The sequence below is a fragment of the Falco cherrug genome, chromosome 11 (assembly GCF_023634085.1).
Source record: "Falco cherrug isolate bFalChe1 chromosome 11, bFalChe1.pri, whole genome shotgun sequence".
Taxonomy (NCBI): domain Eukaryota; kingdom Metazoa; phylum Chordata; class Aves; order Falconiformes; family Falconidae; genus Falco; species Falco cherrug.
The window spans coordinates 14,438,692-14,466,457 of record NC_073707.1 but is presented as its reverse complement, the minus strand read 5'-3'; the positions used below and the strand labels follow the sequence as shown (position 1 = coordinate 14,466,457).

Genomic DNA, 27,766 nt, shown 5'->3' with positions numbered 1-27,766 from the left:
CCAGCAGAACAAGCAGTAGGGGGCTTATGCTGCAGCATAGGGGAATAAAGGGAGTAGGGCAAATGTATTTACAATTATGACTTGGGTAATGAAACTGGATACAAACAAAAAATGTATAATTAATGTCCATAGAGAAAGTCAGGGCTAAACTAGGTAGTGTCTTTAGAGGCAGTGGTGATATAATTTAATCATGCTTTCTACAAAGTAGATGAGAATCGGTAAAGCATGTTAAATTGCTGTGAGCCCCCTGCTCCATCTTGTATGATTCAGTGCATTTGATTTAAAAGGGAAATTGTGCTTCAAAATACGGAAACATAGGACACTGACTTTCCTTTAAAAACTGTGCACCCAGCTATAAAAGAGATTGTTCTCTAGCAAAAACGACTCCTTCAGACCTTTCCTAGTTCTCTAGCCTTCTTGAGTCTAAACAGTTGTAGTAATTCTACTGTTTGTATTTTTTCTCTTTAGGCTTGTAAATATTACAGTTCCCAGTGGCATGTTGTGAACTACAAATATGAACAGTATTCAGAAGACTTTCGACACTTACCACAGTAAGATCTATCATAAGTTCTTCTTTTTTTATTTTTTTCCTATTAGGTTTGTGTCATTTTGCTGAGCTTTGTCCATATTTTCACTTCCTTTTGTCTTACATGCTCTGCTTGTTTTACCATATTTATAGTGCCTTGCATTTTTAAAAAGGCGAAGAAAAGGTCCTTCAGCAAAAGTTCAAGACTCTGCAGAATTCACTAGTATCAACAAACTCTGTTAGTGCTGATTCAAATCCTTAGAAACGTATTTGCGCATTCAAAGCACAGTTGATACAGGAAAGCTGGCTTTCTGTTTTCCTTAATAATGCATAAATGTCACTCACCTTTAAGTGGGTTGAATCCTCCTTTTAGTTACCCTGTGTAACAGAGGAGTAGGATTTCACTTAGCGCTTTGTAGCTGCACTGTACAGAAGAACTGGGAGCAATGTGTACAGCATGCGCTGGTGCAGCACGGGTGATAAAAGGCTACAGAAAATGTGCAGGTTTCTGGGTAAGCAGGCATCCCTTCTGTGCTTGGAGGCAGTATCTTAAAATCAGTGTAAAGGTGCTGGGAGAAGGAGGAACAAGTTGCTTGACTTGAGTGGAAAGAAATTAAGAATTCGGTGCTTGTTCCTTCACGTGTGAATTTTTACCCATACTCCTGTTTCTGGCAGGTTTGTATCCTGTGCCCTGAGGACTGTTTTAGTGAGTGGTTAATAAAATCACTGAATGCCTAAACAAGCTGTGCTACCATCTCCTTTCCTGGGATTCAAGGCATTAAAATCTTGACACTGGATGGAAAAGGTTGTTATGTGCACATAAGACAGGAATGGGTGCTCCAGGCTTGGGCTGGATGGAAACTAGTACTAACTAAACATACCACTGTAGGAAATGATAAACTGATTATTGTGGTCCCTTTAGATGTTGTGTTCAGAAGATTTTGTGCTGCAAGCCTTCCCTCAGATCTGCACTGTCTCTTGTATGTTGGTATTTTTATGAACAGTGAATATGGTAGTGCAAAAAGCTGTTAAGAGCAGTTTTGCTAATCGAAGTTATAAGCACACCTTTTTTTTTTTTCTTAAGTCCCTAGTGTACTGATATAGCATATGAATGTATTTAGTGCTCAAGAAAAATGTTTGCAGCACAGCAGTTTTCCATTTAACCTTAAGCATCTTAACTCATGAAATATGCATTTGACAGATGTGGTTGCATTACTCTGCACAAAAGTATATTTTAGCTGATTACATGCATCCTCTTCTGCAAAGGTTATTTTAATGTGGTGCTTAATATGATTTGCTTTCATGAGTTCCTGCTCCAGGGTTGTTGTGGTGTCTCACATCTTACTGTTTTTTTACCCCCTCACACAGAGGATTATAACAAAACGAGGTCTTGTTTTGTCTTGTATCACAACATAGTACTTGAGAATGGTTTGGATGCAGCACTGATTAATGTTTCAGAAGCAGAGTTGTAATAAGCAGGAGTGTTTGTATTTTGTTTGCTGGAAGTTGTCATGGCTTTTGACCTTAACATACCTTAAACAGAGCTAGTTTGGAGTCCACCTCATTTCATGCCATTTACAGCCTCTTCAATGTCAGTGGACCTTGTTTTTCCCATGCATATTACAAAGTTTAGTGTTTTAAACTAGATCTCCTCATTAAAAATAAAGTGGCTTGATATGTCATAGTTTTGTATCTCACTGTTGATAGCTCTGGATGTCAGGTTTCCACAGGTTTTTGTTCCATTCGTTCAAAACTGCTGTTGCACTATCAGAAATTCGAGCGTATTGTTGTATCAATTCCTTTATAGGAAGTTGTTGTATTGGGGAAGATTGGATGGGTGTTCAGCATCTAGCTTTGCATCATGGGAAAGGAACATAATTTACAATACCAGAACTAACTGTGGCTAAGGTACTTCTGTTCACTGAGGTGCTGAACCTTCCCATGGGCTTTCCCATTTAGAAACACCCAAACTGGGGCTAGCAGCAATGCTGAAGGACTCCATACTTGTTTGTACGTGAGGGCACGCTGTGCTGTTTCACACAGCCATACAGCATGTCAGGTAACGGCTGCATGCTGTAGCAGGTTTCTATCAGATACTGAAATTACTCTTTCTGCACGCTGACCCGTTCTGAGTGGGAGGCAGCTGCAGTGCACTGCTGGCCACCTGGGGCAGGCAGTGAGGGCTCAACGTGTCCGTAGTGCAACTCCACTGAGTAGTGCTGTGGCAGCGGGGAAGAGCTGAATGACATGTGCACGACAACATTACCAAAACATTTAGCAATTGGTTTAGTTTTTCTTTGAGTGTGTTCCTCCTTTGAGGTTTTTCTCAGGTCTTTCGACCCCTTAAATTCCTCTCTGTGAGCTCTCGCTACCTCTTTTTACACCAGTTTTTTATGCTTTGTGCTGGTGTGTTCTTGCTTCTTGAGCAAGTGTAAGGGTGGAGGAAGAACAGCGGTTGCTTCGTGTGTGCAGTGGTGACAGTATGTCTGGGAACAGAAAGAGTCATGAGCAAAGTTTTTGTTGTTGCCTATAGAAAACCTGGAACATCGGTAGATCTTTCAGGTCTGATCCCTTGGAATTCTGCATCTTCATATGGGTCTGAAGAGTCAGTAGGCAGAAAAAAGAGGGTATACAAACAGGGTCATATCCTTACCACACTTTACCTGCCTGCCCTAAAACGATGATGAGCATGCCCAACAGGATTCCTACCCAAGGAAGAGAAAAACTTCTATGGAGAGTGACACGCAGTTCTGAGTGGATGAGTGTTTTGTGGGTGGTCAGTGAGATCTGACACCTGAAGCAGTAGTGGTCTGTCCTTTCCTCTCTCCTTTATAACTCTGCTGAGAGAACAGAAGGGGGTGGTTCTTTCTAAGAAACTTACCGTGTACCCAAGCTAGTGGAAGGCTGTGGTTTAATGGGACGGGCTCACTTTCTGACCTGGGGCAGAGTTGCTGCATCATATGGTGAGGGGTCAGCACTCTGCTAATCCAGCAGATTTCTTACTCCTCCTTCCCCTCCCCAGTAGTATCAAGGGTATTAAGGCTGGGGTTTTGTTTTGGAGATTTTTTTTTTTTTTTTTAGTAGCTGACTAACTTGTCCTGTTACTGGTACAGATCATCAAGCAAATGTGTGCGGTGGTGCATCAGTCAGTCTGCCCACACATCACCCCAAGAGCGCTGCAGTGCACTTTTAGCTCTGAATAATGAATAAGCTAATAGGATTTTTGTCTAAAAATGTGAAGGCTTGAATGGTATTTTTGTAAAAGGTGGGATTTGGCTTGAATTTTTTTGTTTGGGGTTCTTCTGGGTAGAGGGAGTGTTTGTGTAAGAAATTTTAACAGCTGCCCTTGGTTGCATTGGATTTCCATCACAAATATTCTGAATGTTAACACTTTACAGATGTCAAAGATGTCAATAGATTGCAAATGTTCCTTTTATTCAAAATATTGATCAGTTGTTTGCATTAAACAAACGCCTAAACAAGAACAAACTAAAACAGAGAATAAAACTCATGTGTTGTGTGTGCACTTGGTTCTCCTGGCTCAGCCGAAGTGCTGACTTGGGTTGCAGTGGGGTGGTCATGTCATGCGAACAGTGACTTTGAAATGGGCAAAGTGAAGAGAAGATACGTGTTGCTTACTAATCTTCCTAATCTGTAACTTGGGTATGAATGTATAGAAAATGAAAAGTCAAAGCTACCCCTTTTTTTTTTTTTTCCAAATTAGTGACATTTAATATTATGTGCTACTGTGGGCTAAAGTTCACTAAGCTGAGAGAGGAAACTAGCTGAGCAGTATGTGGTTTCTCAACTTCTGTCTGCGTTTGCTTCCTTGCATGGTAGACAGTAGTGTTGCTCTGTTCCTGTTCTCAGGCTGGGTAGATGAAAGTAAATTCTGGAAGATTTACGGTCTTCCTGAGAAATTATGTCTTTTAACATGACAGCTTTTGTAGGTTTTTGTAAGATAACTGAAGATTTCCAAGATGAGGTTTGTAATCTTCAGGAATTTGAAAACGATATTGGTATTTCTCAGGCCACAGAAAAATCTAGTATTTCTTCATTTTACAATTTCTTTGATTTTTTTAATATTTTTTTTTTTAATCACGTGTATTTGACTGTTACTTAAGGTTTAATTCTGCATCATGAGAAGTACTCTTGGGCCTAAGCAAAATTACTTATGTGCTTAAAACTAATCAATTGCCGAAGGGCCTTGCTTTTTCATGTTCAGTTTTGGTTTTAAGTTGACAATATGAAGATCTTATATGACACCACATCAAAAAGACGTGTATTTTTAAAAGTTACTTTCAGGCTGTGCTCATCATATAGCTTAGTAAAAATTTCTTGAAATTTTGAAAAAATATAGAAGCTTTAAGCTGAAGGTTCTAATGTTCTTGGTCAGAAAAAGCTATTAAAGAGTTCATGCTCATTCATCTGACAGCCTTAGATGTGATATCTCTTTGGGAATGGGGTTTTGTTGCCTGTTGTGGTGGAAGAGCAGTGAAGAGAACAAGAAGTGGTATTTATTTCATCATTTGTATAGAACAGTTAAAACTTCATAGTGTTGAAAAAAATATATGGGACTTAAGAAAAAAGCTGTATATTGAAACTGTAGTGGTTTTTAAAGGAGGCGGTAGGATACTGAGGCAGTAGGCAATAGGTGTATTGAAGATGCTGTGGGGGCTTGGAATGGTTGCCTCCCTGAAATAGCAAGTACGCTTATTTTTTTTAAAAAAATATATTACATTTTTCCTCCTCTCCCAGAAATGAATGTAGACCAGAGAAACTGCCATCACATTCCTTTGAAATTGATCATGAAGATGCGGATAAGGATGAAGTATGTATGCTCTTTTTTGGTGTTGGTTTTTTTTCCCTGTGAAAGAGTTATTTATTGCTTTAATATCAAATAAAGAATAATAATGGAGGCTCATTATCTCCTGTAAAATATTTCATATTTTAAATAACTCTGAAGTTAGTGGAACAGCTTTGTGTCTTATGTCATCATGTGCACAGCAGGCATATTAATAATGTCTTATTTTAAAAGGAATGAAAGGATGATTATTTGTTGTCAAACAGATATTCACACATTACAGTTTTCTTTTGTCTTAGAATTCAAAAAGCAAGCCCATGCAATATTAATCGTTTCTTTCACACAGGATACAACATCCCACTCATCTTCAAAAGGTGGTGGTGGTGGCGGAGGAGGAGGATTAGCAGCAGGAGTTTACAAGTCTGGATGGCTTTATAAAGGAAATTTCAACAGCACTGTAAACAATAGCATTACTGTTCGGGTAAGGAGACAGCATTATTCTTTCTTTATTCCATTGGGATTTATATCCCCCACAGAGGCACACTTCTTTGCTATTGTCATTTACCTGTTTATATCTCAGGTTTATGTTACTTTATCCGCAAAATAGTGCGATTGAAGTGCAGTTAGGAGTTGCCTTTTATTTAAACCCTGTGAATAAAGTATCAGTGAAAATAATTTGCAGTACAATTGTCTTTTTTTTTTTTTTTCCCCACCTCCCACTTCAGTCATTCAAAAAGCGCTACTTCCAGTTGACACAATTGTCGGATAACTCATATATTATGAATTTTTATAAAGATGAAAAAATATCCAAGGAGCCAAAGGGATGTATTTTCTTGGATTCTTGTACAGGAGTTGTACAGGTAAGTTTCAGTTTATTTCATTGTATTGTTTGGGTGTCAGATAAATTTAAAAAGACAAGTAGAAGAACACATACATTAATGGAATAGCAGTCTCATTACCAGTTTCAAGAAATGAAAACACCATTAGTTTTGCTCCTTAAATTGGTGCAAATGCTCAGACTGACAGGTTGCAAAATCTGCAGTTGAATTATGGTGGCAGACCATGCACATGCTCTCTGCCCACGGCCCACGTGAGAAAAAATGCCATGAAATGTTTCTTTTCACTGAAATTACTTTCTTAGCTGCTAGATTTTACCTCAGGCTTACTAAGAGCATGCTTGGTTGTTGTGGGTTAAATAGACTTGGGTTACAAAGCATCGACTGTTGGGCAAGTAGTAAATGAATCCTGTATCCTGAGCCTCCTTGAAGATCATCACTTTTGGAGGTGATAGAGAGTCTTAATGGCAGCAGGTAGGACAGAGCCTTATTGTTTGTTGTGGCTTGGAAAAATAAATAGCCAGAAATGTCTGACATTTTTTTTTGTTGTTCCTCCTAAGACTTGTCCTTAGCTTTTATCCCCCCTCTTGCTCTGCCTTTCCTCTAATTCTATTAATGTATTTCTTTTTTCTTCTTTTTCTTTTTTCTTTTCTTTTTTCCATTCTAAACCAGATGTTATCTTGAACAGTATGTTACTATGGTTGATCTAGCCCTGTGAGTAACTAAATAAGGAAAGTTGTTTTTTTTTTAAAGCTATACTTTATTCTTCACTAATTAATCAGTAAAGATTGGTAACAGTACTAGTGCAGATTTATTTGAGGGCTGTTTTGAAAGAAACCTTTCAGGTAATGCAAAGGCAGAGGGAAGACCAGTGATAAACACTAGCTTTGTTGGTTCAGAAATCTCTCCTTCACCCCTAAACCCCTTTGGCATAAGAAAAATAATCAGTGAGTAATTCACTCTGGGAAAAAATATTTGCTGACAGCCCCCTGCAGAACCTCATTCTGCACCCAGGAAAGTACCCAGCTCGGTAGGGAATGACTGTTTCCCCAGTGTAGTTCAAATGGGTGTTTCTTTTTTCAAACAGGTGTAGGACCGGATGGAGTTAAATATGTAGGAGGACAAAGTTGTTTGCTGGTGTCAGTCCATTGGCTTGAAAGACCCTAACAGTTAGCTTGGATGTGTAGCAGAAGCTGTAGAGGAGATTCTTACGTAGAAATCCTGTTTAGAAATTACTGTTTGCTCCTGCATGCTGGCAGCATGTGCTTTCTTTAAAGATGGGTCTCAGCCAGAGCTTTAGTTAAGCCCTGAATGTCCCTGTAGTGTGGTTTTAGGTACAGATTTAATGCTATCCCAGAGGGTGTCTCTTCTGCTGTGTTGTTTCTGCTGTCATGGGGTGTCATCAGAAACATCTTGACCGTAAGATTTCTGGCCTTTTTGACTAATCTTTGACAAAAAAAGCTCAAGAAACCATTGAAATCCTCATACTGAATTTTGACAGCTGCCTTCTAAATCTTACAGCGTTCCTGCAAGTTGTCCCAAACAGTTTGAACTGTATCTTCTCGTCTTGCCTACCCCTAGACACTAGTTTTCATGATTGATCTTTGATTGACATTTAGAATGGGATGCAGAAACTTATGAGCTATCTTTGCTAGTGAGTCTTAGCCAAGGGGCTAACAGGGCAAGTATCATCAGCCATCAAAGTCTGTGGTGAACTTGGAATCAGAGGGCTGAAAAAGAAAACCTGGCTTAGAGTTGCCATAAAAGAGATAGTTTTACTCAACTTTTTTTCCACATTCTATAGTCTAAGATTAAAACTGTGATGGGAAAGTTCTGATTTAATGAGGTTTAGTACCGTTATATGTCATTTAACTCTTTGTGAATAACTTCGCTGTCCTGTTTGATTAGAGGTTGGATGTCTTAATTGTAGTAAAACTTCCTGGAAAAATCATCTCCAGATAAAATACAAAATACTTCCAAACCAATTCTGTTATTTTGGAAGAATGACCTGGCAGGCATTAGACTTAGCCTGATGTTTCATTTATAGCTCATCCATAGTTTCGGTTTGAATCTTGTATTATTTCCTTCTGGAAGAAATTTGAAACTTGAAATTAAGTGTCGAAGATTGCAAGTCAACCTCAAGGTCCACATACCATATGGAAGGACTTAAAGAGAAGCAAACTGAGAAATGGTATTTTTTTTATTATTTTTTTTCCCCCTGTTAACTGATCAGGAAGAAAATAGTTGGCTTTAGATTTGAAACAAAGACTTTGCTGTAGATCTCATCTGCTTGCCAGAAGTCTGAAGTGCAGATGGAAAAGTGGATATTGAAGTTTTCCTGCCCTAATGTTCTTAAGACTCAGCATGCGAGATGTATTGCTCTATTAGATAATGTCTGATAGTGTTACAGTACCTGATTTAAAGATCTTGGCCAAGTCTGTGAGGGGAAGTACATAATATAGACAAGGAATGCATTACTCTTTGTGCTCTCTGAAGATAAATTAGTCTGTAGTATTGTTCTTTATAGATTGTATATAAATCCGTATACATAATCCACTTGCACAAATAATCCATCTTTAAAAGTTTTGAATGGCCACTACTTAAGATTCTTGGCATAGTTTTGTTCAAATTCTAGCTCTTGGTCAAGCCCTCATGTTGTATCAGGAAAAACAGGTTTCAGTGAAACTTCAGTCCTTGTTTTAGGTTAATTTGAATGTATGCAGTGATTGGAGGATTAGGGTGATAATGGGGATCAAGAAAAATCTTGAACACCCAAAAAACAATTGCTACAAAACCCAACCCTATTCTTAGCCTGTGTTGGGTGAACTAAAATTTATATTCCTGAATGAATATTCACTTCAATAAAGTACTTGAGAGGCAAACTGTTTCCTACCGAGAGAATTTCCAGTAGCAGAACTAAAAAACAATATATACACACACACAATCCCACGTCACTTTGAAAAGCCAAGATTTGACTGACTCTGTTGACCCAAGTAGCTGCAGAAGAAGTTGTTCAGTCCTAACTGATTCCTGAGCTGGGTCATGGCATGTAATATAAGGACTGGAGCAAGTGATTAACAACAGATTGAGTAGGAAACTTCTAAATCATCTCTGCTGCTGGGAAAAAAAATGTTAATGGAACTTTATCCTCAGTGTCTTGGGTTCTCTATCTCCTCCTCTGCTAATCAGTATCAGATTTTGCCTCTGTTCTTCAATAAAAATATCACTCTCATCTGGCTCAGAAGCTATTCTTAGTAACTTGTTAACTATTTCTCAGTACAGTCCTATATTATGCTGTAGAACTAAAGGTTACCATTGTCGTGTTACTTGTAACTGTTAATGAAGAAAAATAAAAGAGTGGAATCGCTGGTTATGGGATGTACGAATTGTTTTTCATTTCTCAGAATCACTCCAAGGTTAGATGCGTCAACAAAGTGATGGCAGTTTTCTGGAATACTGAAAACAAAATGGTGGTGCTGATGTCCACAGTGGTTGTAAGAGTTTGGTGAAGTAATGGGGGATAGGATGCATCAGTGTTCTTTCAGATTTAAGCAAGGAAGAAAAAGAATTGATGCAACTGCTTCTGTAAGACTAAGATAAAAGCCTCGCTAATTTGATAAATTTGAGGAATGAAGCATATTCTGTTAGATCACGTCACTTAGTTTAATTTTATTGAGCTGTTTCAGTAACTAAGCACCTGTTAATTCTTATGAGAGAAATTGATGGATTAACCATCTACTGCAGGTAAAATCTGCTGATACAGACCAGACCTCAGAACTCAACCTGCTGCCAGTATACTGGGTGCTGGCTCTTATTCTGTGCTTGGAAGGGACAGCATTGTAATGACTGAACAGCACTCACCTCACCTTTTGCCTCCTGCAAAGTATTGTTGAAATCACCTTAATCATTTTTAAAATCCTTCTAAGACAAAGGCAACAGTGGGAAGTACCCATTGTAATTTTTCGCATGGAGGAGTCTGTCCTATTGCAATCTTAGGGAGAGATTTACCACTTAATCTCTATTCCAAGCTTATACTCTTATCATCCAGAAGCTCTTTCAGAAAAATATAAAAATAAAATTATGTGGAAATGTTCTCATCCTAACCACAGTGTTTTGAACTTCGTTAGATGCTCAGAGATTGTTACTTTTATGTAGCCTGTTAGCAGTATCTGTAAATATTTTTAAACAGAAGATGTTATAAATCGTTCACAATTAGCTTTGACCTATTCAGGTCCAACCTCAGCAGTCAGGGCTGGAATAGTCTTTGACCATGTGCTGACTTTGCTTTTTTTCTGGTTTGAATTTGGTGAATTCAGTCCTGTTCCCACTGGGCAAATATGCGTATGATTTGGCACTACTTAGTGTCCCTTTGAGTGGCTGGTGTGGTAGTAAGGTGCAGGAGACCTGAGCTTTAGGGGTATTCTCTCCAGACCGCTACTACTCGTGTAGCAACACTGTGCTTTGCCACCAGAGGTCTTTCATTATTCCACTTGGGAGGTATTCCCTACTGCAGTTTGAAGTGTTATTGTCCGTAGTCTTAGATTTCTGTGGCTAAATAGAAGATGTATATTTGGCCATAGAAGATTTAGAATGTACAAAAAGCCAACAATAAACTGACATGAATTTGCATTAATATCACACTACTTGGATTTTCTTTAAAGCCGCTGAATTTTGCCTGAGTGTTATTTTTAAGGAGTGGCTGTATACAAGTCTGTGTTATGAATGCCTTTTTCAGTACCTTTTTATAGTTCATTCGAGTATTTATTTTTCTTTTCCTTTTGTTCCAACAGAATAACAGGCTTAGGAAACATGCCTTTGAGTTGAAAATGAACGACCTCACATACTTTGTGCTGGCAGCTGAAAATGAGCAGGATATGGATGACTGGATTTTCACTCTCAACAAAATCCTGCAAATAAATCCAGAGGGAACTGTTCAGGAGAGGAAAAGTGCAGATCTCACTGATCTGAAACTTGGTAAGAGTGAATAGTCTCTTGCATTTTTTTTTTTTAATCAAAGCAAAAAATTGAACCTTCAGATACCACTGTTGAATCATTTTAACTGCCTGAGTCTGTAATGGATTCTGCACCTATTGATTTCTGACGAAGCAGCACCAGTCTTTTGGCAATCCCTGAACAATGTCAGCTAACTCCCCACAGATCATTTTCAAAAGGCTGTGGGGGAGGTAAAGCTGCTCCCCACAAAGTCAGCAGGAGCAACGTGGCTCTGCTTTGCATATGCAGCTCTTTTTCAAATATAGTCCTGCCAGTGATCTTGCTAGTACTTTGTGTTTTACTGTCTTGGGAGCCTGAAGGTTTTAAAGAGTTGTGTGCTGGAAAGAGGTTAGATCAGTTCTTTTTTCAGCATTTTTTTTTTCTTTAACAATCTGGAGCTAGTAATTAAACAAACAAACAAAAAAAAAAATCCCAGCTGTGGTGTGTCGCTCTTTCCCTGGAAGCTTATTGACTTTTCATTTCTTGCTTTTGTGAGTTTGCGTATTAATATGCTTTCACTGTGGAGGAAAAGAATTGGATGCTCTGTAATACTGCACTCTTCATGTGGCAGTAACTCATTCCTCCACATAATAAATACATGTTCAGTCTGGATGAACCCCAGCTGAAATTCTAAGACTGAAAACACTTAAAACCTTCATACAGATTTCAACGGCTTGTGCTTTTAGCTGAATCACAGCTTTGAATCCACATATATCTGAATCTTGGGGAAGTTCAATGCTAATTGAAGGCTTTAGCCTGATGTTTATAATAAATTCTGATTTTTGGAGGGACAGAATACTCTTCATATAGCCAAGGATGTTTTTTATAATTTGGAGGCGCAAGAGACTTGCACTTCAGAATCAGAGAAGTGCTTTGGAAGATAACATCCATAAGGGATATTAATGAAACAGGAAGAAATAGGTGCATGAAAGGTCAAAGACATAAGGCTAAAAAAACTGATAACAAGTAACAGGAATGTGCTATGGAGTTAACTTGTCAAAAGATATGATACTTTCTTAGCGGAAGAGCCCTAAATGGCTGTAATTACTTATTTCATGCTGGGATGAATTACCTAGTGAAAGCAGAATGGTCCCTGGTGAGCGAAGTAAAGCAAAGAGATTGCTGTATAGTGCTGTTCTCTGGATCCATAGATTTGCAGCTCATGGAGTCCAGACTGCATCCCTCCCCTCCCCAAAGAGCAGGTAAGGTCCTGCCTGCCTCACTGAAGACTCCCTTTACTGGGACTCCAAAATCTTTTGGCTGAGATAAACTCTCAGTGTTGCCTCACAAGGGACTGGCAGTGCAAAGGAAGGTGTCTTTGGTGTGGGCATGAATATTTGTCATGGATGGATGTATTGGATGTTTTACTGAGTAGAGTCAGGCCTCTTGTTTGAAACCTTAAATATAGGCTAAATGCTAGTAAGCACAAGCGGAAAATGAGGTTGAGGAGGACAGAGCTTTACATCAGTATCTTTTCCATTTTTTAGCCTGTTGATACTAAAGGGAATAAAAGGAAATAACGTGGGGATAGATATTCTTTTTTAACCCAATGGTAACAGCAAGTATAATAAAAACACTTGCTTTTTTTTTTTTCTTACTTTCAAGACCCTGCAGAAGTTTTGGTGAATTATGATTGCTCTCAAGAAGAGACTGATTCTTCAGAAAACGCCTTGCACCCAGACTTCGCAAAAGTAATGGATGTTATATTTATCTTTACAAGTTTAATGGAAAGCGCCACTAGGTGAAAATTGTGTGCCAACAAATGATCATTATATTGTGAAAGGTTTGAAAACGTAGCACAGCCCATCGTGATTTTTAGAGCCATGACAAATGACAGGCATAATTTTGTTTCTAAACAGCTGATGACTTTGTTTAAATGAGAAAAGCTCCACTGGATGTAAACAAAGTAGGTGCTCCCTAGAGTGGTTTGATTTAGAACTGTGAAGTCAGTAAAGGTCTGGTCCCTGCAGATATCTGTGAAATATTTACTCTTTTTAACTGCATTTCAGAAGAGTTTGGCCCTTGGAGAGCCAAGATTTCCTGTGTGATTCACAAGGAAACGAGCTGTGAACGGCTCATCGCCTTATGTAATTTCATTGAAAGATGCCTGTAGTATCGAGGGAGGCATTTTGTCCTTTGGATCTCCTAAAATGCCTCTTATGGATGAGATAATTGTAGACAGTGCTAAGAAGCTTTTTGATGAAAAGCTAGATTGGAAATATTTCACTGCTTTTTCTTGAACGTATGATGTGTTTGTAATCTTCTGTCAGTGAGCTGCTGTACGTACTATCTATCTACACAGCCAAATGCTGTTTGAGGATGCTACTCCCACAGATTTGAACTGAAAGCTGTATATGCAAATGAGAACAGAATTGAGCCTATATTTTACTGTAGGTTGCATTCATACACATGAAGTAGTCACCTAGAATTAAAAAAAAAGAAAACCAAAACAAAACAACAAAAAAGACCAACCAACCAGATAACGTGTAACTGAGTTTATGTAATGAGGACAAGAGTGGTAAGTGATCATCTTGTCTGTGGATAGATACTTTCTAATGATTTAGTTAATGCAGATATCTCAGAGACCACTGGTGGCCTGCAAGGCTAAACTAGATGGTTTGCGTGTTGTGTCTTGTATTGCCCTTTATACGGTTAATTCCTTTTCCACCCCCCTTGCTCTATAGGGCTCGCTGCAGCAGTGATCTGTGGCCTGTCCCTAGTCCATGACAGGTCCAGATCCCATCTCTACCTAAATCAGTACACCAGTCCATCAGGACCTGCTTCTGCAAGTCAGCCCATGCGTGGAGCATGTTAGGAAACGGACATCGGGCTCTTAGGCTTGTGATGCTGCTTCTGCACGTTCCTTAACATGTGTCAGCAGTGGCATGCTGTTGTGAAAAACAAAAAAGATTGAATGTGGCCTGAACAAGAGCATAGCCTGTACTGTGTCAGCTAAGGTTTGTACTCAGTCTTAGGCAACCAGGAATGTTGTGGACTCCATTAATAGTTCAGAGATTGAAAAATAAAGGAAAGCTGAGAGAAAAACAAAGTACAAAGAAAGATAAACATCTTTAGACTGAGAAAAAAAGTTTCAAAGGTATGAGGGATCTGTAAGGGGATGGGAATGTGTAGAGCATACTTCACATGTCAGATGAATGGGCTTAAATAGTGTGGGGGGGAAATTATTGAAGTTAGATGTAAGGATAAACTTTGAAAAGGCAGGGTAGGAAAGCATCAGGTGGCTTCCGGAGGTTGTTGAGTTGGTTTTATCAAAGAGCTTATTATTAACTTAGGCTTGTGTCCATCAGAAATAAAATGGATGTGATGGATCCTGCCTTGTGGCAGAAGATGGATGGGGTGAGGACTCCCAGCCTCACTGTTGGCTGACATGCTGCACCTGGGCGTCTGCCCACCTGTAGGGCCAAGCTGCCCTTTCCTGCTGCCCTTTCTGCCCTTCCCCTGACACAAGGGGGTTTCTGTAGGGCTGTTTGTTGGGTTTTTCCCCTCGACTTGGGAATCCCTAAAGTGGTTTTAGTGCAGTGATCCACCATTCTGACATCTTACACAATGATGATTCTTAAGCAATTCAACGTCATGTATGTTACTAAATTGACCTGGTTTTGGGTTCCTTACAAGTATATCATGGCCTGAAAGTCCCTGCTGCACAAGCATATAACCTTCAAAGAGTGCTTGAAGGTGCTTTGGGATAAGTACTGCAGAAATGAGAAGTGTTGTTACAAGCGAAACATTGATCATTCGTTTAGAAGTCTGACAACTCTATGGATTTCTGTTCTCGTGCAGAAAACTAATTTATTATCTGTCACCACAGTACATCACAGAAACAGAAGAAACAGTGAAAGCCTCTCGAAATACGGAGCGACTGAATCTTTTCTCTTTGGATCCTGATATAGCAGTAAGTCAGTTTATATTTTTTTTCAAGTTCTCAGAAGTTTTAAAAGACGGGTGGTCTGAGTTAACCGGGTTAGATAAGCTACCAGAGCTGGAGTTCAGTAAGCAACAGGGTATACCTAAGACTTCAGCTTTTGAAGGGGTAGGGAAGCTATCCCTAGTCTGTAGAGATTTCTGTACAGAGTCTACTCATATGTGCTCACAGAATGATTGAGGATGGAAGTGACCTCTGGAGGTCATCTTGGTCCAGTCTAGCTAAGCTTTGAATCATTAAAGCAAACTGAAAATACTACAGGAGCAGAATGTTCTCTTGGACTAGGAGCATTACAAGAACAGTCTTTTTATTGTTATTCATTACACTGAATTTGACTACAAAAAAAGTGGAGATGAAAAACAGTGGGAAGGTAGAGCTGGTGGTACAAAAGGCTGTCTGTGTGGAAAAAAAAAAAAGCTTGACATGCAGGAAGTGCAGGTTGCTTTTCTTTCTATCTTCAGCTTGCTTATCATTTAGTGTCAGAGTTCATGATTCAAAAAAATGTAATTCCTTGCACTGAATGTACATTTGTTGGTGATTTAACTGGAAACTTTATTTTAGTTTAAAAAAAGACTTAAGTAAAATCTGTATCAGTATATATTCAAATTTGAACCTGTTGTCAGTCAAATATAGTGCCATTAGTAAAAATATTAAATAAATTGAAATAGCAGTGTGGTGTATAAGTAAGAGGCAAGAAGGGGGAAACCTCTGAAATCTAATCCTAAAATGTGATATTACAGTCTGAAAATATGAGGCTGTTTAATCTATATAAGGAAACAAAAAGCTAAAGTTTCAGACTCGGTAAGTAAACAAAAAAAGAATTGTGGGAAACCTAACTTGGATCCTGAATTCTGCCTCTGACAATTATATATGTCCTCAGGCAATCTTTTTGCTTTGCATCCTAATCTGTAAATTAGGAATAACACTCATTTCCTGTGGTAATGTGAAGATAACAGCAGTGACCAACTTTTTGAGGTTTTCAGGTGCTTCAGTGATTGCCAAGACCTTTAGAAAGCTTACTTAGTTTTGGAATGCCATGCTTTTCCCATGTATAACGAATTGCCCAACTTATTTCAGTCCTTGAATCCTCAGAAAAAGGAGTTTCCAGGGGCAAACTCAGTGATCAAGCCATTTGAAGAAAAGCCTGCAAAGAGGATCCTGATAACTTGCAAATCCCTCAGTTTGAATCTCCAGGCCTGTGTTACTGAAAATGAAAATGATCCTGCAACCAATGTAAGCTTTACTTATTTTCCTGCGATTTTTCTCCTTCTTTCTTTTTTTTTCCCCCTTGGGAAAAAGAAGAAAAGCTGTTTCATGTACACATACTACGTTCACTCCTTTTCCTCTGCCCATCCCTTTGGATTCAATAATGAAACTGATAACTTTTCAATAAACATTTTGTAGCTGATTTCAATTGCAGACTTCTAGCTACAGTTCAATGAGGAATTAAAAATGTTAAAATCCTTGAGGATTCTTAACAATTGCTATAAGAAGAAAAAGTTTAAACTGCCCAGACCTATGTAGGGAGGCAACTGAATATCAGTTGCTGGTGAACTGGTTTTTTGTTTGTCAAAAAAACGCCACAAACCAAGCAGATTAAATTACGGGAGAGAAGGCAAAATAGAAAGGACTGGATGCTTCACCTAGTGGAGAAGCCCAGCTAAAAAAGGACGAAACAGAAAATTTTGCTTATTCTTACTTAAAAGAAAAGAAGCAGGGAAAAGCAAGTTGTAGCTGTCAGTCCATAGCTTTCAGTGAATTCTCCTCTGAAGCAGAAAAGTTTTGAGAAATTAGTGTCCTGGCAACTCAGCTTTCATACATTACATATGAGGCATTGATTTTATTTTTTTTTTTCATTTGACAATGACCTCTACAATGAGTGCATATTCAACATGATGTAATCAATACTTTTTTTTTTTTTTTTTTTTTGGCAGACTGGAATAACTGTTTAAATGAAGTCATGATAACTGTACCAAGGGCATACAGTAATTCGCTACAGAGGCTGAAAAAAGCATAGAATATTGTACTTGCCATGCATTGTTCCTTATCTCCAAAGTTTTAAGGTTCTGATTTCTGGACATCTCAGAAGGTGTTATTCTGAGACTGATTATTTCATCAGAACTATGGAGGCTCTTTGGAGGTTACTTACAGCCATAGGACTTAATTCCCTGGTACTGCATAACAGAATAAGTGGGTGCTGTCAGAGTGGTTTGAATGCTCTTGGTTTCCTTGCAAAACGAAATGTGTTTCCCACAGAAGAATACATCCACACGTTTGTTTGTACCAGTAAACATTTTTCATGTACTTAATTTGTCATCTTTGTGCTGCATTTCTGATGATCCCTGGAAAACCCACCCTCACTTTTCTTCCTTTTGTAATGTCTCTGAATCTACTTTTTAAAAATCCTGTAACGTTTTTCTCTGGGGCTCTATTCCTTTACCCTAGTAATTATCTGTGATAAATACATTATTTTAAAAAAAAATTCTGTGAGTTTGTAAGTTAGCTGTCAATTACTGTCCTGGTGCATTGTTAACAAACTACCTTTAAGAGCCCCTAGAATCACATGGTTGGAAACTAACTTCGGTAGGGGGGTATGTGAGCATGTGTTTTTGCTGCATCTCATAATTTGTAAATAGTGTATGTTTGCTTGCTTGCTTTTTTTCTAGCTGCAGGAACTGATTAAAAGATGGAGTTCACCCCCTTGCTCTCAGTTACCGTATGTTACGTTTCTGATGTTTTCTCTAGGTAGAGCCTTTCTTTGTGAGCGTGGCGCTGTATGATGTCAGGGATGGCAGGAAGATCTCTGCTGATTTTCACGTGGATTTGAACCACACACTCGTTAGACAGATGATTTCATGTTCCTCATTTTCATTAGAAAATGGCACTGTTGAAAATACAGACTCATACAAAATGGAAGAACCACAGGTCAAGGGGTTCCCAGAAGAATGGCTGAAATACCCAAAACAGGTATCCCGTGTGTGACTGCTATTTTGTGTTAGTTCAATAGTAGTATTCATATTCATCAGAGAATTTGTCTGTACTACCAGTGGTTCTTGTTTTCAGTGATGCTCTTTTTTTGCATATCAGTGGTGCTTGTGTACAGACGCTTGATTTTCTAGCTCTCTGTGTAGACTTAGAAACCATTTACAATCAGACCTTTCACAAAAGTTGTCTGTTATGTAGACAAACCACCCATGTTTCCTGTGCTCTTCAGGTTCATTTGCTGACCTCTCCCAAACCAGCCAAACAAAATCACAACTTGAAGCAACATCTAGATGCTGCATTAATCTTGAAGTACTTCCACATTCTTGCTGTTGCTGTTAACCTTACCCCAAAAGGCCATACATTATCTTTTCTTCTCCCTGACATTCCTCTGAGATGTGACTGGTGTAGGCCAGCATTTAAGTGCCGTCCAAGAGAAACAGTTGGGTTAGGTGATGCCAACGCAGTCATACTGCTTCTTGACTTGGGTCAGTGTGCTTGCAAGGTGCTGCATGTGCAAAAGCTTACTTAAGAACTGGCACAACGATTTTATTTTCTGTCTGGCTGTATTCAATATGTAGCGATAATAATCCTCAATAATCCTTTCTGAATTTGGTTTGTTACTGTTTCCATCAACAGAGCGCACTGGTAGTATTTAATTTCTCCAGTATTGCTATATGCTTTTTAATTGTTCTCTCTTTAATCCACAGGCTCTTTTCTCCATAAGCAATCCTCATTCTGAGATTGTGTTAGTGGCAAAAATAGAAAAGGTGCTTACAGGAAACATTGCCAGCAGTGCTGAACCCTACATTAAGAATCCCGATTCTTTTAAGGTAATGTAACAAGAACATCAGTTCCTCCTTTGTCAGCTTCAGCCTGCTGGAAGCTGAAGACACGGCAAATTGTGCTCGCAGATCTCGCCAGTGCGTGGTTGCTGAACAGGACAAGCCCACAGGAGGCCCATGTTTAGGAAAGCAAATGTCCAAGCTCCATTGACTGAATGCATGAAGTACCGTTGTCTGCAACATATGAGTCCACTTGTGGTGCTTTCCTATGCTGGTTATGTCTTAGCAGAGTGAAATTCAGCAATGTTTTAGAAATTATGGGTTAGTGCACTTAGTATACAGGTGACGTTGGAATAGGCACCTGTTTCTCTACGAGATCAGGCAGTGCATCTGCTTTGGGTGTGTTACAGAAAACTGGAATAATAACTGTAACTAACGCAGTTCTGACTGAAGGGATGGTGAAGAGTTTTAATTCTTCAGCAGCATGCAATTCATCTGTGATGTCTTTGCTTTCCACCCAGAACCTTCTGTTATGGGCAGTACCGGGCTAGATTATTTTAGGGACACTATAGCTTCTTCAGCTGAGGAGTACTTGGATGTACTCTGTGCTGTATTTCAGATATTATAATGATATTGATGAAATAATTCATTTTCTTTTTTCATAGTGTGCACAGAAAGTGTTAAAATCCAATAAACAGTTCTGCAGCAAGCTGGGGAAATACCGTATGCCATTTGCTTGGTCAGTGAGGTATGTATTAATTCTTTTTATAATTTTGTAAGTCTCTTATAGCTTATTCTGCTCTTGGACTCATATCCTTTTATTCTTTTCCACTTCTTCTGCCTGAAGCTAAGCAAAACTTTTTGCGTGGTCCAGGATCCCAGAAGATCCTGCAGCTCTATTATTTCATTGCCCTATTTTTCATACAGCTGAACATTGGTTACTTTCTCATTAAGTGTTACTGTCTTAGAATGTTTTCTTCAAGTACAAAGTGAAGTTGCTAGGGAGTAGCAAAAGTGACTGACAGAATATCAATTTATCATGAACTCCACCAGTGGTTTGATGCTAAAAATTACCAAAGATATTCCAAAGTTGCAGTTCTCACAAGAATTTCCTACAAAGATAATTATAGTCTGAAATAGAGTTGCAGTGGCCACTTAAGATATAGGTGCACAAGTCTGAAGCTCTTTTCTTGTTATGATGCCTGTCAGGTTTTAGGATAAATACAACCAATGATTTAGTGGGTATGGTGCCCCTGAAACAGTGCCTTGGGGGTGATATTGAGGGATTATGCTTCAGGTACTCTTGCATTTTTAGTGGTTAGTAGGTGACAGAGAGCTGTTATTTTCTTGTTTAGCAGGTCACTTGGGTTTTATTGCAGGGCAGTGCAGTGGCAGTAATGGATTTTTGTTCTTCCTTTCTTTCCTCCTGGATAATTTCTTGCTGGTCTCACCCTCGAGACTGAGGCATGTCTGTGCCTCATGATCCCCTTCTACTATGTTAACTCACAAAACTAGATACAGCTTTCTTGGGTTTTGTTCTCCCTTCAAGTTTCCATGTTATTCCTTTATCTGTCCTTTCTGTTTTATCCTCCTCAGTCTTCTGGAATTTCCTCAGCTTACTGCTGCTGTGGGATGAGAGCTCCCTGAGACCCTCCTGTCTGTCTGTGTGACAGCTCTCCCTTTCCTTCTGCCATGCATAGAGCAGGGAATATACAATTTTGTATTCCCTATAAAAGGGAAAGCTGTCAATTGCTGAGTGAAAGCATTCCTTCTTGACTACGGCTTCTGTTCTGACCATGGCAGGCCAGGTGGAGAGCTGCCTGCAGCTGTAGGGAGGAAGGAGGAGCGAGTGCTAGGTGAAAAAGTCATGTTGTAGGACTGTGAGGGGACAGTGCGTGCTGCTGGTGCGGCGTGGGGCGCCAGGAGTGCGTGCTTTCCCCTGCCACATGTAGGGGAAAGCTCATGATTTTAGAATATGGTTTTGAGATGGCAAAGGAGAAAATGCACAGTAAGGTACAACCATTTGAAGAGGTCATTTATTTTTTTATTGATACACGTTTTTGTCAATATCCAGTAGGAACAAGAGAAGTAGCTGCATGCTCAAGAGAGAGGCGGATAATGTGCTCTGATCTGTCATCGCAAGCTCAAAGATATTCATTAATATTTACTACTTCGGTGTAGCCAAAGGAGCATTCATCAAAATTATATTGAAGGGTAACTCTTGTGCTGACAGAGCTACTATTAGCATGTAGTGGACCGTACAACGGCAAAAGGTGCAGGCTGGGCTTCAGACCGACTTGAGGGGGGTTATTACGTCTGCCCTGCCTGCCTGTGGTCTGTAGCAGTACTGTCGGTGATATGTCCTGCGACTCAGTCATCGCTGTAACTACCTTTGGGTGGCATGATGATTTTAACTAGTTCAGGGTCTGGCTAGTCACTGATGAACGTGGAAAAGGCTAAAACATTCTTCCATGTATTCAGCAAACCTCATCCCAGAGTGTTTCTTGCAATTAAAAAAAAAATACAAAAAGGTGGTGTTCTTATCTTGAAGGAGGTGCATTTCACTTCTGTAGGATTCTCCATGTGGCATCGCCTAGTTGCTCTGGGTGCAGGGCAGTAGGCAGAGCAGGGTTCAGGCTGGGCTGTGCTATGTTGGTACGCAGATGCTGGGCTGTGTATGTGCTGCAGCTGTGCTGCTCAAGCGCTTTACATAGTACTGTGCCTCGGCCCAAACTGCAGCTGCAGGTCTTACTCTGCCCAAGGAAGTCTAACAGAGATAAATTAAGTTTTACTTCTGTAAGGTGGATAGCATCTTAAATGCTGGTCAAGCTAGGGTGCACTGAGAAAATGGTGTTTTTCAGAAGATTTTTCTTTCCATTCTGTGTTATTTCAGGTATTGTATCATTAAAATACCAGTTGGCAACTCCTTGGTCATCTCAGATGTATTAGTATAACTGTATAAATTTATTTTGTAATAAGAGGCCACATTCTTTTGGAGTAAGGAATAAAAGCTTGAGTAGGTCAAGCTTGACTAAAAAAATAGTGCTCCACCAGATTTATACCTGCATGTCAGTTTTTTGAGTTGTAGTAACATGGTATATAACAGCAGCACTTCCAGTCACCAAAGCCATGCGAGCAGAAGTGTTTTCCATAGATGGATTGCTCTACTTACCTGCCGCTCATATAAGTGGACGACAGCAGTTGCTGATGCTGCACCCAACAGCATGTACTGGGTAAATGAACAGAGATTTCCTTTATGGAATCCCGTGCAGAATGGTTAATTGGCCCTGTAATGCGGTAAAGGACATAAGACAGGATGAAAGCAACAGAGCTCTGTTTGAAAGGAGCTTGTTCGCGTGATGCTCTGTACAGCAGGTATGGGAATATCTGGAGTTTGAGCCTTCCTGAGTCTGTTTCCTTGCAACTTTTTGTCAATGGAAACCCTTGGCTCTAGTCCCATACCTTTTCAGTTTCAGAGATGGCAACTACTTGTTTCACTGGGTATTCTCTCCAAAATTTCAGGCTCCTTTTTCAATATGTAGTCCACAGTCTTAGAAAATAAGATTGTAAAGACCTCTGCATCATACTGTGTTTTTGCTTTCCCTAGGACAGGATCAAATCGTTCCTAAATATGTTTGTCTAGTGAATATTTCTGGCTGTGATTTCACAAATATAAATGGGAATATATGCTTGAGGTGTTAGCAAATGCACAGCGAGTTCAACATTTTGCGGACTACTTGTGCGTGCGCTACACAGGTGGTCTGCACATGGGCAGAGGACATAGCTGGGGTCTGTGGACATCCCTCAGTTCCAGCAGGCAGTATTTTTGGACGGCCCTAATTCAGTGCTTCACTGCCCATACCATTGAAAACTTTCCTCCCATCTGTAGTATTAATTACAGGAAATATACTTCAGTGTGTTTATCAGCTCTTAAATGTTTTCATTATAAATTGCATTAATAGACAACATAGTTGAAATGTCATTGACCAAATACACCATGTGTATGAACTTGTCTATCAGTGATGTTGCACAAGGAATTTATTTAGTTCATTGGGTCAAATTCTGCTCTTATTTGCATCTGTTTATGTATTAACATTACTCAGGACTCTCATTGGTAAAAGCAAAGTATAATTTGGCCCTATAAAATCTATTTCTATTTTCACAGCTTGAAAATAAAAGTTTCCACAGGAGGCTATTGCACTACAGGGGGAAAAAATGGTTTGGCTATGATAAATAGCGAAACCCGGGGTTTGGAAATGTGTTTTCCAGTTATTTCATTCTGGCATTAACCACACTCCTGTTTTTGTGTGGAAATTTTCCCCCTTTAAAGCAGTTACAGATGGCCACAGTGTGATTTTTTTACATGTACATTCAGTCAGCCAAAAGCTTGACAGTTGAGTATGGTGCATGTGACTGAAACTCATAATTAGCTTATGTGACATCCAGTTTGTTAGCATCGTTCAAAAGCGTGACTCAGGGTTCCTCCCTGATTTCTTACTGGCGTTGGTGGGATCAGGTGACTGTATGCTCTCACAGGTATAATTATAGTATGTGTTAGATTTGTCACACTGTAATTCTATCTTCCATTCTCGTACTACTGCCAGAACTGCCAAAGTTTGCAAATATGTGTTTGAGCTACATATTGTAGATGTGGGGAAACATCACTCACAGAGATTAGTTTTTGCACTCTGCTGTTTCTTCAAATCCTCTCCGCCTTCATATACCTCACATTTTAAAGCCTAATACTTTCATCCTTCAACAGCTTGTACAGCTGCTGGTTCAGTTCTCAGGTGGCATAGGTTGATGTAGGTGAGGGTAGCGAGGCTACACTGGTTTACAGTAGCTGCAGATCTCACACTGAATCTCTAACCTTGGAGGTGAGCAATTCTTCCACAAATTGTAAGCCACTACTCTAAAAGTAGCTGTTTCAATGTTAAATTATGAAGATTGTGTAGGTTGTCCGTGCTTAAAGAATTTTTAGGGTTGTGGACTATGAGCTAACAGTGTCAGAACAGTAGAGTCATAGAAACACTTTAAATCCTGAGATGATGTTTCAGCTTCTTTTGTGAAATCTGTTCATTTGTTTTCCCCTAAATTAACACCTTCAGAATCTCTTCAGGATTTTAGTTCTGTGACATTTTTCTTACTCCAATCTCTCTGGTAAATAAATAACCAGCAGTAATGAACCGTTAATATACTAGGCAAGTGTTGGACTCCTGGATTGTAGAAATGGTTTATTACGTTTCCTTTTCTTTGATGTGACAGATATTGTTCTGAAACACCTTTGGGATGTTCACTGTGACAAGGAGCACTCTTGCTCTGTCTGCACCCAGCAGCCTGGAAGGATCTAGTGAAACATGGGATTGCAGTTACTTAACTGTAGACGTAATACATGCAGTACTTGCTGCTCTGGTAGTTCTCCAGCTTTAATGAGCCAGGGAAATGGAGACACCAGTACAGTTTGATCAGCATAAAGCCATCTAACTCTTCCCTGAGTACATATAATATACCTGGTTTTGAGAAGGTTTATCTTGTTTTCAATTGCTCTACTGCAATTTCATCTAAACTGCTCTTGTAGTGGCAAGAGCATTACATAAATGCAGTACTGTGTGTAAACTGGAGTGTAAAAATACTTACCTGTTTTGTACTGCAGATCCCTGGTTTCATGTCTTTGATTTTATTATAGATGTTGTATTTAGGCTGGGATACGCTGCTGAGCTGATGAGGAGCAGTTCTAGAGGTGGGGCATATGATACCCAGGGAGCACTGATGCTGGGCAGGAGTGGTGGTAGGCAGGAAGATTCTGTAAAGCCCTTGTGACTCCAGAGTGGCTGGAGGAGAGGAGGTGACAATGCCAAGTCCCTGAGCCTCCCAGGAGGCAGTGCTCAGCACCACTGACCTGGAGTTGAGCTACTTCCAGCACAGACCTGCTGCTTTTTCTTTTTACAGTATGAACATCCCCAGCCCTTCCTTGGTGAGTGCCCTTACACCCTGCTGTGCTGAGCAGTGGTTTGTTCGGTGTCAGAGCCTGCGCTGGAATTAGTTAATAAGTTCCACCAGGGCCTGGGTGTGCTCAGCATCACATTGGAGAGCCAGTGGCACAGCAGAAATCACTGAATGTTTTAGTCCTCTCTGTTAGTCTGGAGAGGAAAGCAGTGCTGAGTCCAAAAAATATCATAGTGTCACCAATGCTGTAATAATTAGTAAATCTTATCTTTTTTTTTTCTTTTTTTTTTTTTTTTTTCTCTGACAACAGTTTAATAGGATTTGTAAAGTAAGTGGTGGCTGCCAGAAATTGGGTCTGGTTTCTCCCTAACGTAAGATTTTTGACATGGCATGTTGGTGTGGACCTTATCCCCTCTAGCTGCTGGAGGCAAAAATCTAATAGAAAAGAGCTGATTATTCTTTACAGTTGCAAAGAAATGAAATAGTGGTGCTTCTTTCAATTAATTAAGTTAAGACATGGTGCATTTATACTTATTCTTGGGATCCTCTTCCAAAGGTTTACTCCATTATTTTGCATCTGGCAACAATTTGTGCTGGCATAAATTCTTCTTCTCACTGGCAGTGGAACAGAGAAGTAAATTAAGGAAGCAAGATTGGCCAAATGATTCACAGAACAGCACTTAGTGTCGAGAACATTTTACTTTTGTTAAGCAATATTTTTGCATACTACAGTTGAATCCAAGGTTTGCTAATTTGGATAGCTGTTACATTATCCAGCCCAGCCAGCGCGTGTGACCCTTGGGGATATACAAAGGGCACTGGAATGTCTTCATTAAATCATCCTGCCTGTGTCCATGATCAGGAATGGTAATATCTGGGAATATTTTCCCGTGTGCATAGCAGCTGATATGTATTGTTTCCAGTTATAGACTGATATCCTTTTTTTCCATTTCAATTTGCACTTTGTAGATGGTTCACAAAAAATTTAGTCCATGTTCCACAAACTTGTTTTGTGAAGGAAAGGTAAGCCCCAGTGAGCTGGTGCCATTCTCTTGGAGGACATGGAACAAATTTAATGCATGGGAAGATTCAGTACGGGTCTCTAAACTGGCTCTGCAAAAGCATATGTTTCTTTACATGGTGAGATATAGTGGTTGGGATTTGACATCTTGCTGTAATTTCTGTTATTTAAAATTATCATGATTTTCATTGGACAATAACTTCATGGATGAAACTACCTATTGATGGTAATGAATTCTTCAGAATGCTTCCCTGAAGCAAGGAGCCAGTCTCTTTGTTGAAGTGAGGAGTCCTGCCCTTGATACGTGAGCAAGATGGTAAAGTCCCACCAGACCCAGGAGATGTGGCGCTCAGCCAGGGCTGGCCTCTCTGGGGCTGCCCCAAGGGCTTGCCAAGAGGCTGGAGAAGGCAGCCTTGCAGCCAGGGCGACAGAGGGGCAGGTGGGAGCAGAGAGCTGGCTCTAGTGAGGTGCTGGATGCTTCCAGCTTTATGAAGTGAGAGTTAGCTACAGGAGAGGGGGGCAGAAAGGATGGATGCTGAACTGGATGATTATATGTTGTAGCATTAAACTGCAGCAACTCTGAACTGTGAGTAGTCATACTGCACCTGCAGTCCGTGGGGACTGTCTGCATAGTGTAAGATTAAACAAGGTCTTAAGTTTTTGCAGAACTGGGATTGCAATGAAATTAAACTGAAATTGCCTATGCTCCTGCAAATGTACAGCTCAGAAGAGCGTTCTTGTTTGAAGCCCTGCAGAGAGCCCAATTTGTGTAAGAATTCATATCATAACCTTGTTAAAAGATTACATGACAATTTCAAATGTTCATATATATATGTGTGGGTGAGTGTTTATAAACATGTAATTTTTCTTTCTTTATAGACCAGTGTTCAAAGATAATCAGGGAAATGTTGACAGAGACTCACGATTCTCACCTTTATTCAGGCAAGAAAGTAATAAGATTTCCATGGAAGATTTGATTAAACTAATAACAGAATACAGAAGGTAAGGAACAGTTTTAATTTAGTTTGAGAAGGAATAAAAGCTTTATAAAGCTGTGCAGAGTAATTTTCACAGCTTTTTTTTTCTTCATTTAACACAGTGTGCCAAAGTGGCCGTATTAAATTGGTTTTTTTCCATTAGCCTATTTACCTGCCAAAGAGTACTTTGGGTTGGACTTTCCAGGAAAACTGAAACATTAATAAATGTTATAAACTAAAGATAGTGATTCCTTAAATTAGCTTCCATCAGGAGAGATGCAGGTGAAGTAAACAATAAAAGAAAACTATCTCAAGGAAAAAAAGGAGGGAGGGGATGGGGAAGAGAGGAAAAAAAAATGAAAAAGCATTCTTGAATGGTTTCCCCACTCCTTGCTTTTGTTTGTTTGAGTCTCCATGACAAACTGCAGAGTGGACACTGGAGGGAAAACACTTCTCCAAATGTTTAACAGTTTGTAAATTAGTGAATAGCAGTTTGGCTGGATAGTCTTCCACACAGGTGTAAATCAGGATAATTTTAGAGCGGAGTCTTTGTTTATACTGGATAAGTGACTTGAGAATTGAACCATGAATTTCTTCCTGTCTCTTCCACTCTAAATGTGCCTAGGAATGAATTAATCCAATTAAGTTATCCTGTTCCATTTATATAAAATCAAATCATAGAAAGATTGAATGTCAGCTACAGGGATTGGATTGGGCCCTTAACCTCTTGTGCCATCTTGCTGTTACTGGTCAGGAAACTTTACTGAAACTCTGACTATTCTTATTAGCCACCACTACTGGGTTTGTCTGTCTAAAGCATCTCCTAGATAAAAGAAATTTAGCACAGTTTTGGCAATTCTCAGATTGCTTGGGCACGAGGAATATGTCTTGGTCCCTTTTCAGCATGGCCCTTGCAGAAGCCATGGTGCTGTGAACTCCTCTCAGTGGTCGTTG

The 27,766-nt window shown here is 39.6% G+C and overlaps 1 protein-coding gene across 11 annotated transcripts in view; it reads left to right on the top strand.

The window, feature by feature from the left end:
• Window positions 1-27,766, top strand: part of DOCK10 (dedicator of cytokinesis 10) — a 162,615-nt gene that overhangs the window by 78,618 nt on the left and 56,231 nt on the right. For all 11 annotated transcript variants that reach the window (XM_055723165.1, XM_055723164.1, XM_055723167.1 and 8 more), the window contains 12 exons: window positions 469-551; window positions 5,285-5,357; window positions 5,677-5,811; window positions 6,056-6,190; window positions 10,957-11,140; window positions 12,764-12,849; window positions 14,988-15,071; window positions 16,179-16,334; window positions 17,847-18,068; window positions 18,794-18,916; window positions 19,534-19,616; window positions 26,715-26,837. In XM_055723165.1, coding sequence (XP_055579140.1) covers window positions 469-551; window positions 5,285-5,357; window positions 5,677-5,811; window positions 6,056-6,190; window positions 10,957-11,140; window positions 12,764-12,849; window positions 14,988-15,071; window positions 16,179-16,334; window positions 17,847-18,068; window positions 18,794-18,916; window positions 19,534-19,616; window positions 26,715-26,837 — 1,487 coding nt within the window. The remainder of the gene's footprint in view (window positions 1-468; window positions 552-5,284; window positions 5,358-5,676; window positions 5,812-6,055; window positions 6,191-10,956; window positions 11,141-12,763; window positions 12,850-14,987; window positions 15,072-16,178; window positions 16,335-17,846; window positions 18,069-18,793; window positions 18,917-19,533; window positions 19,617-26,714; window positions 26,838-27,766) is intronic.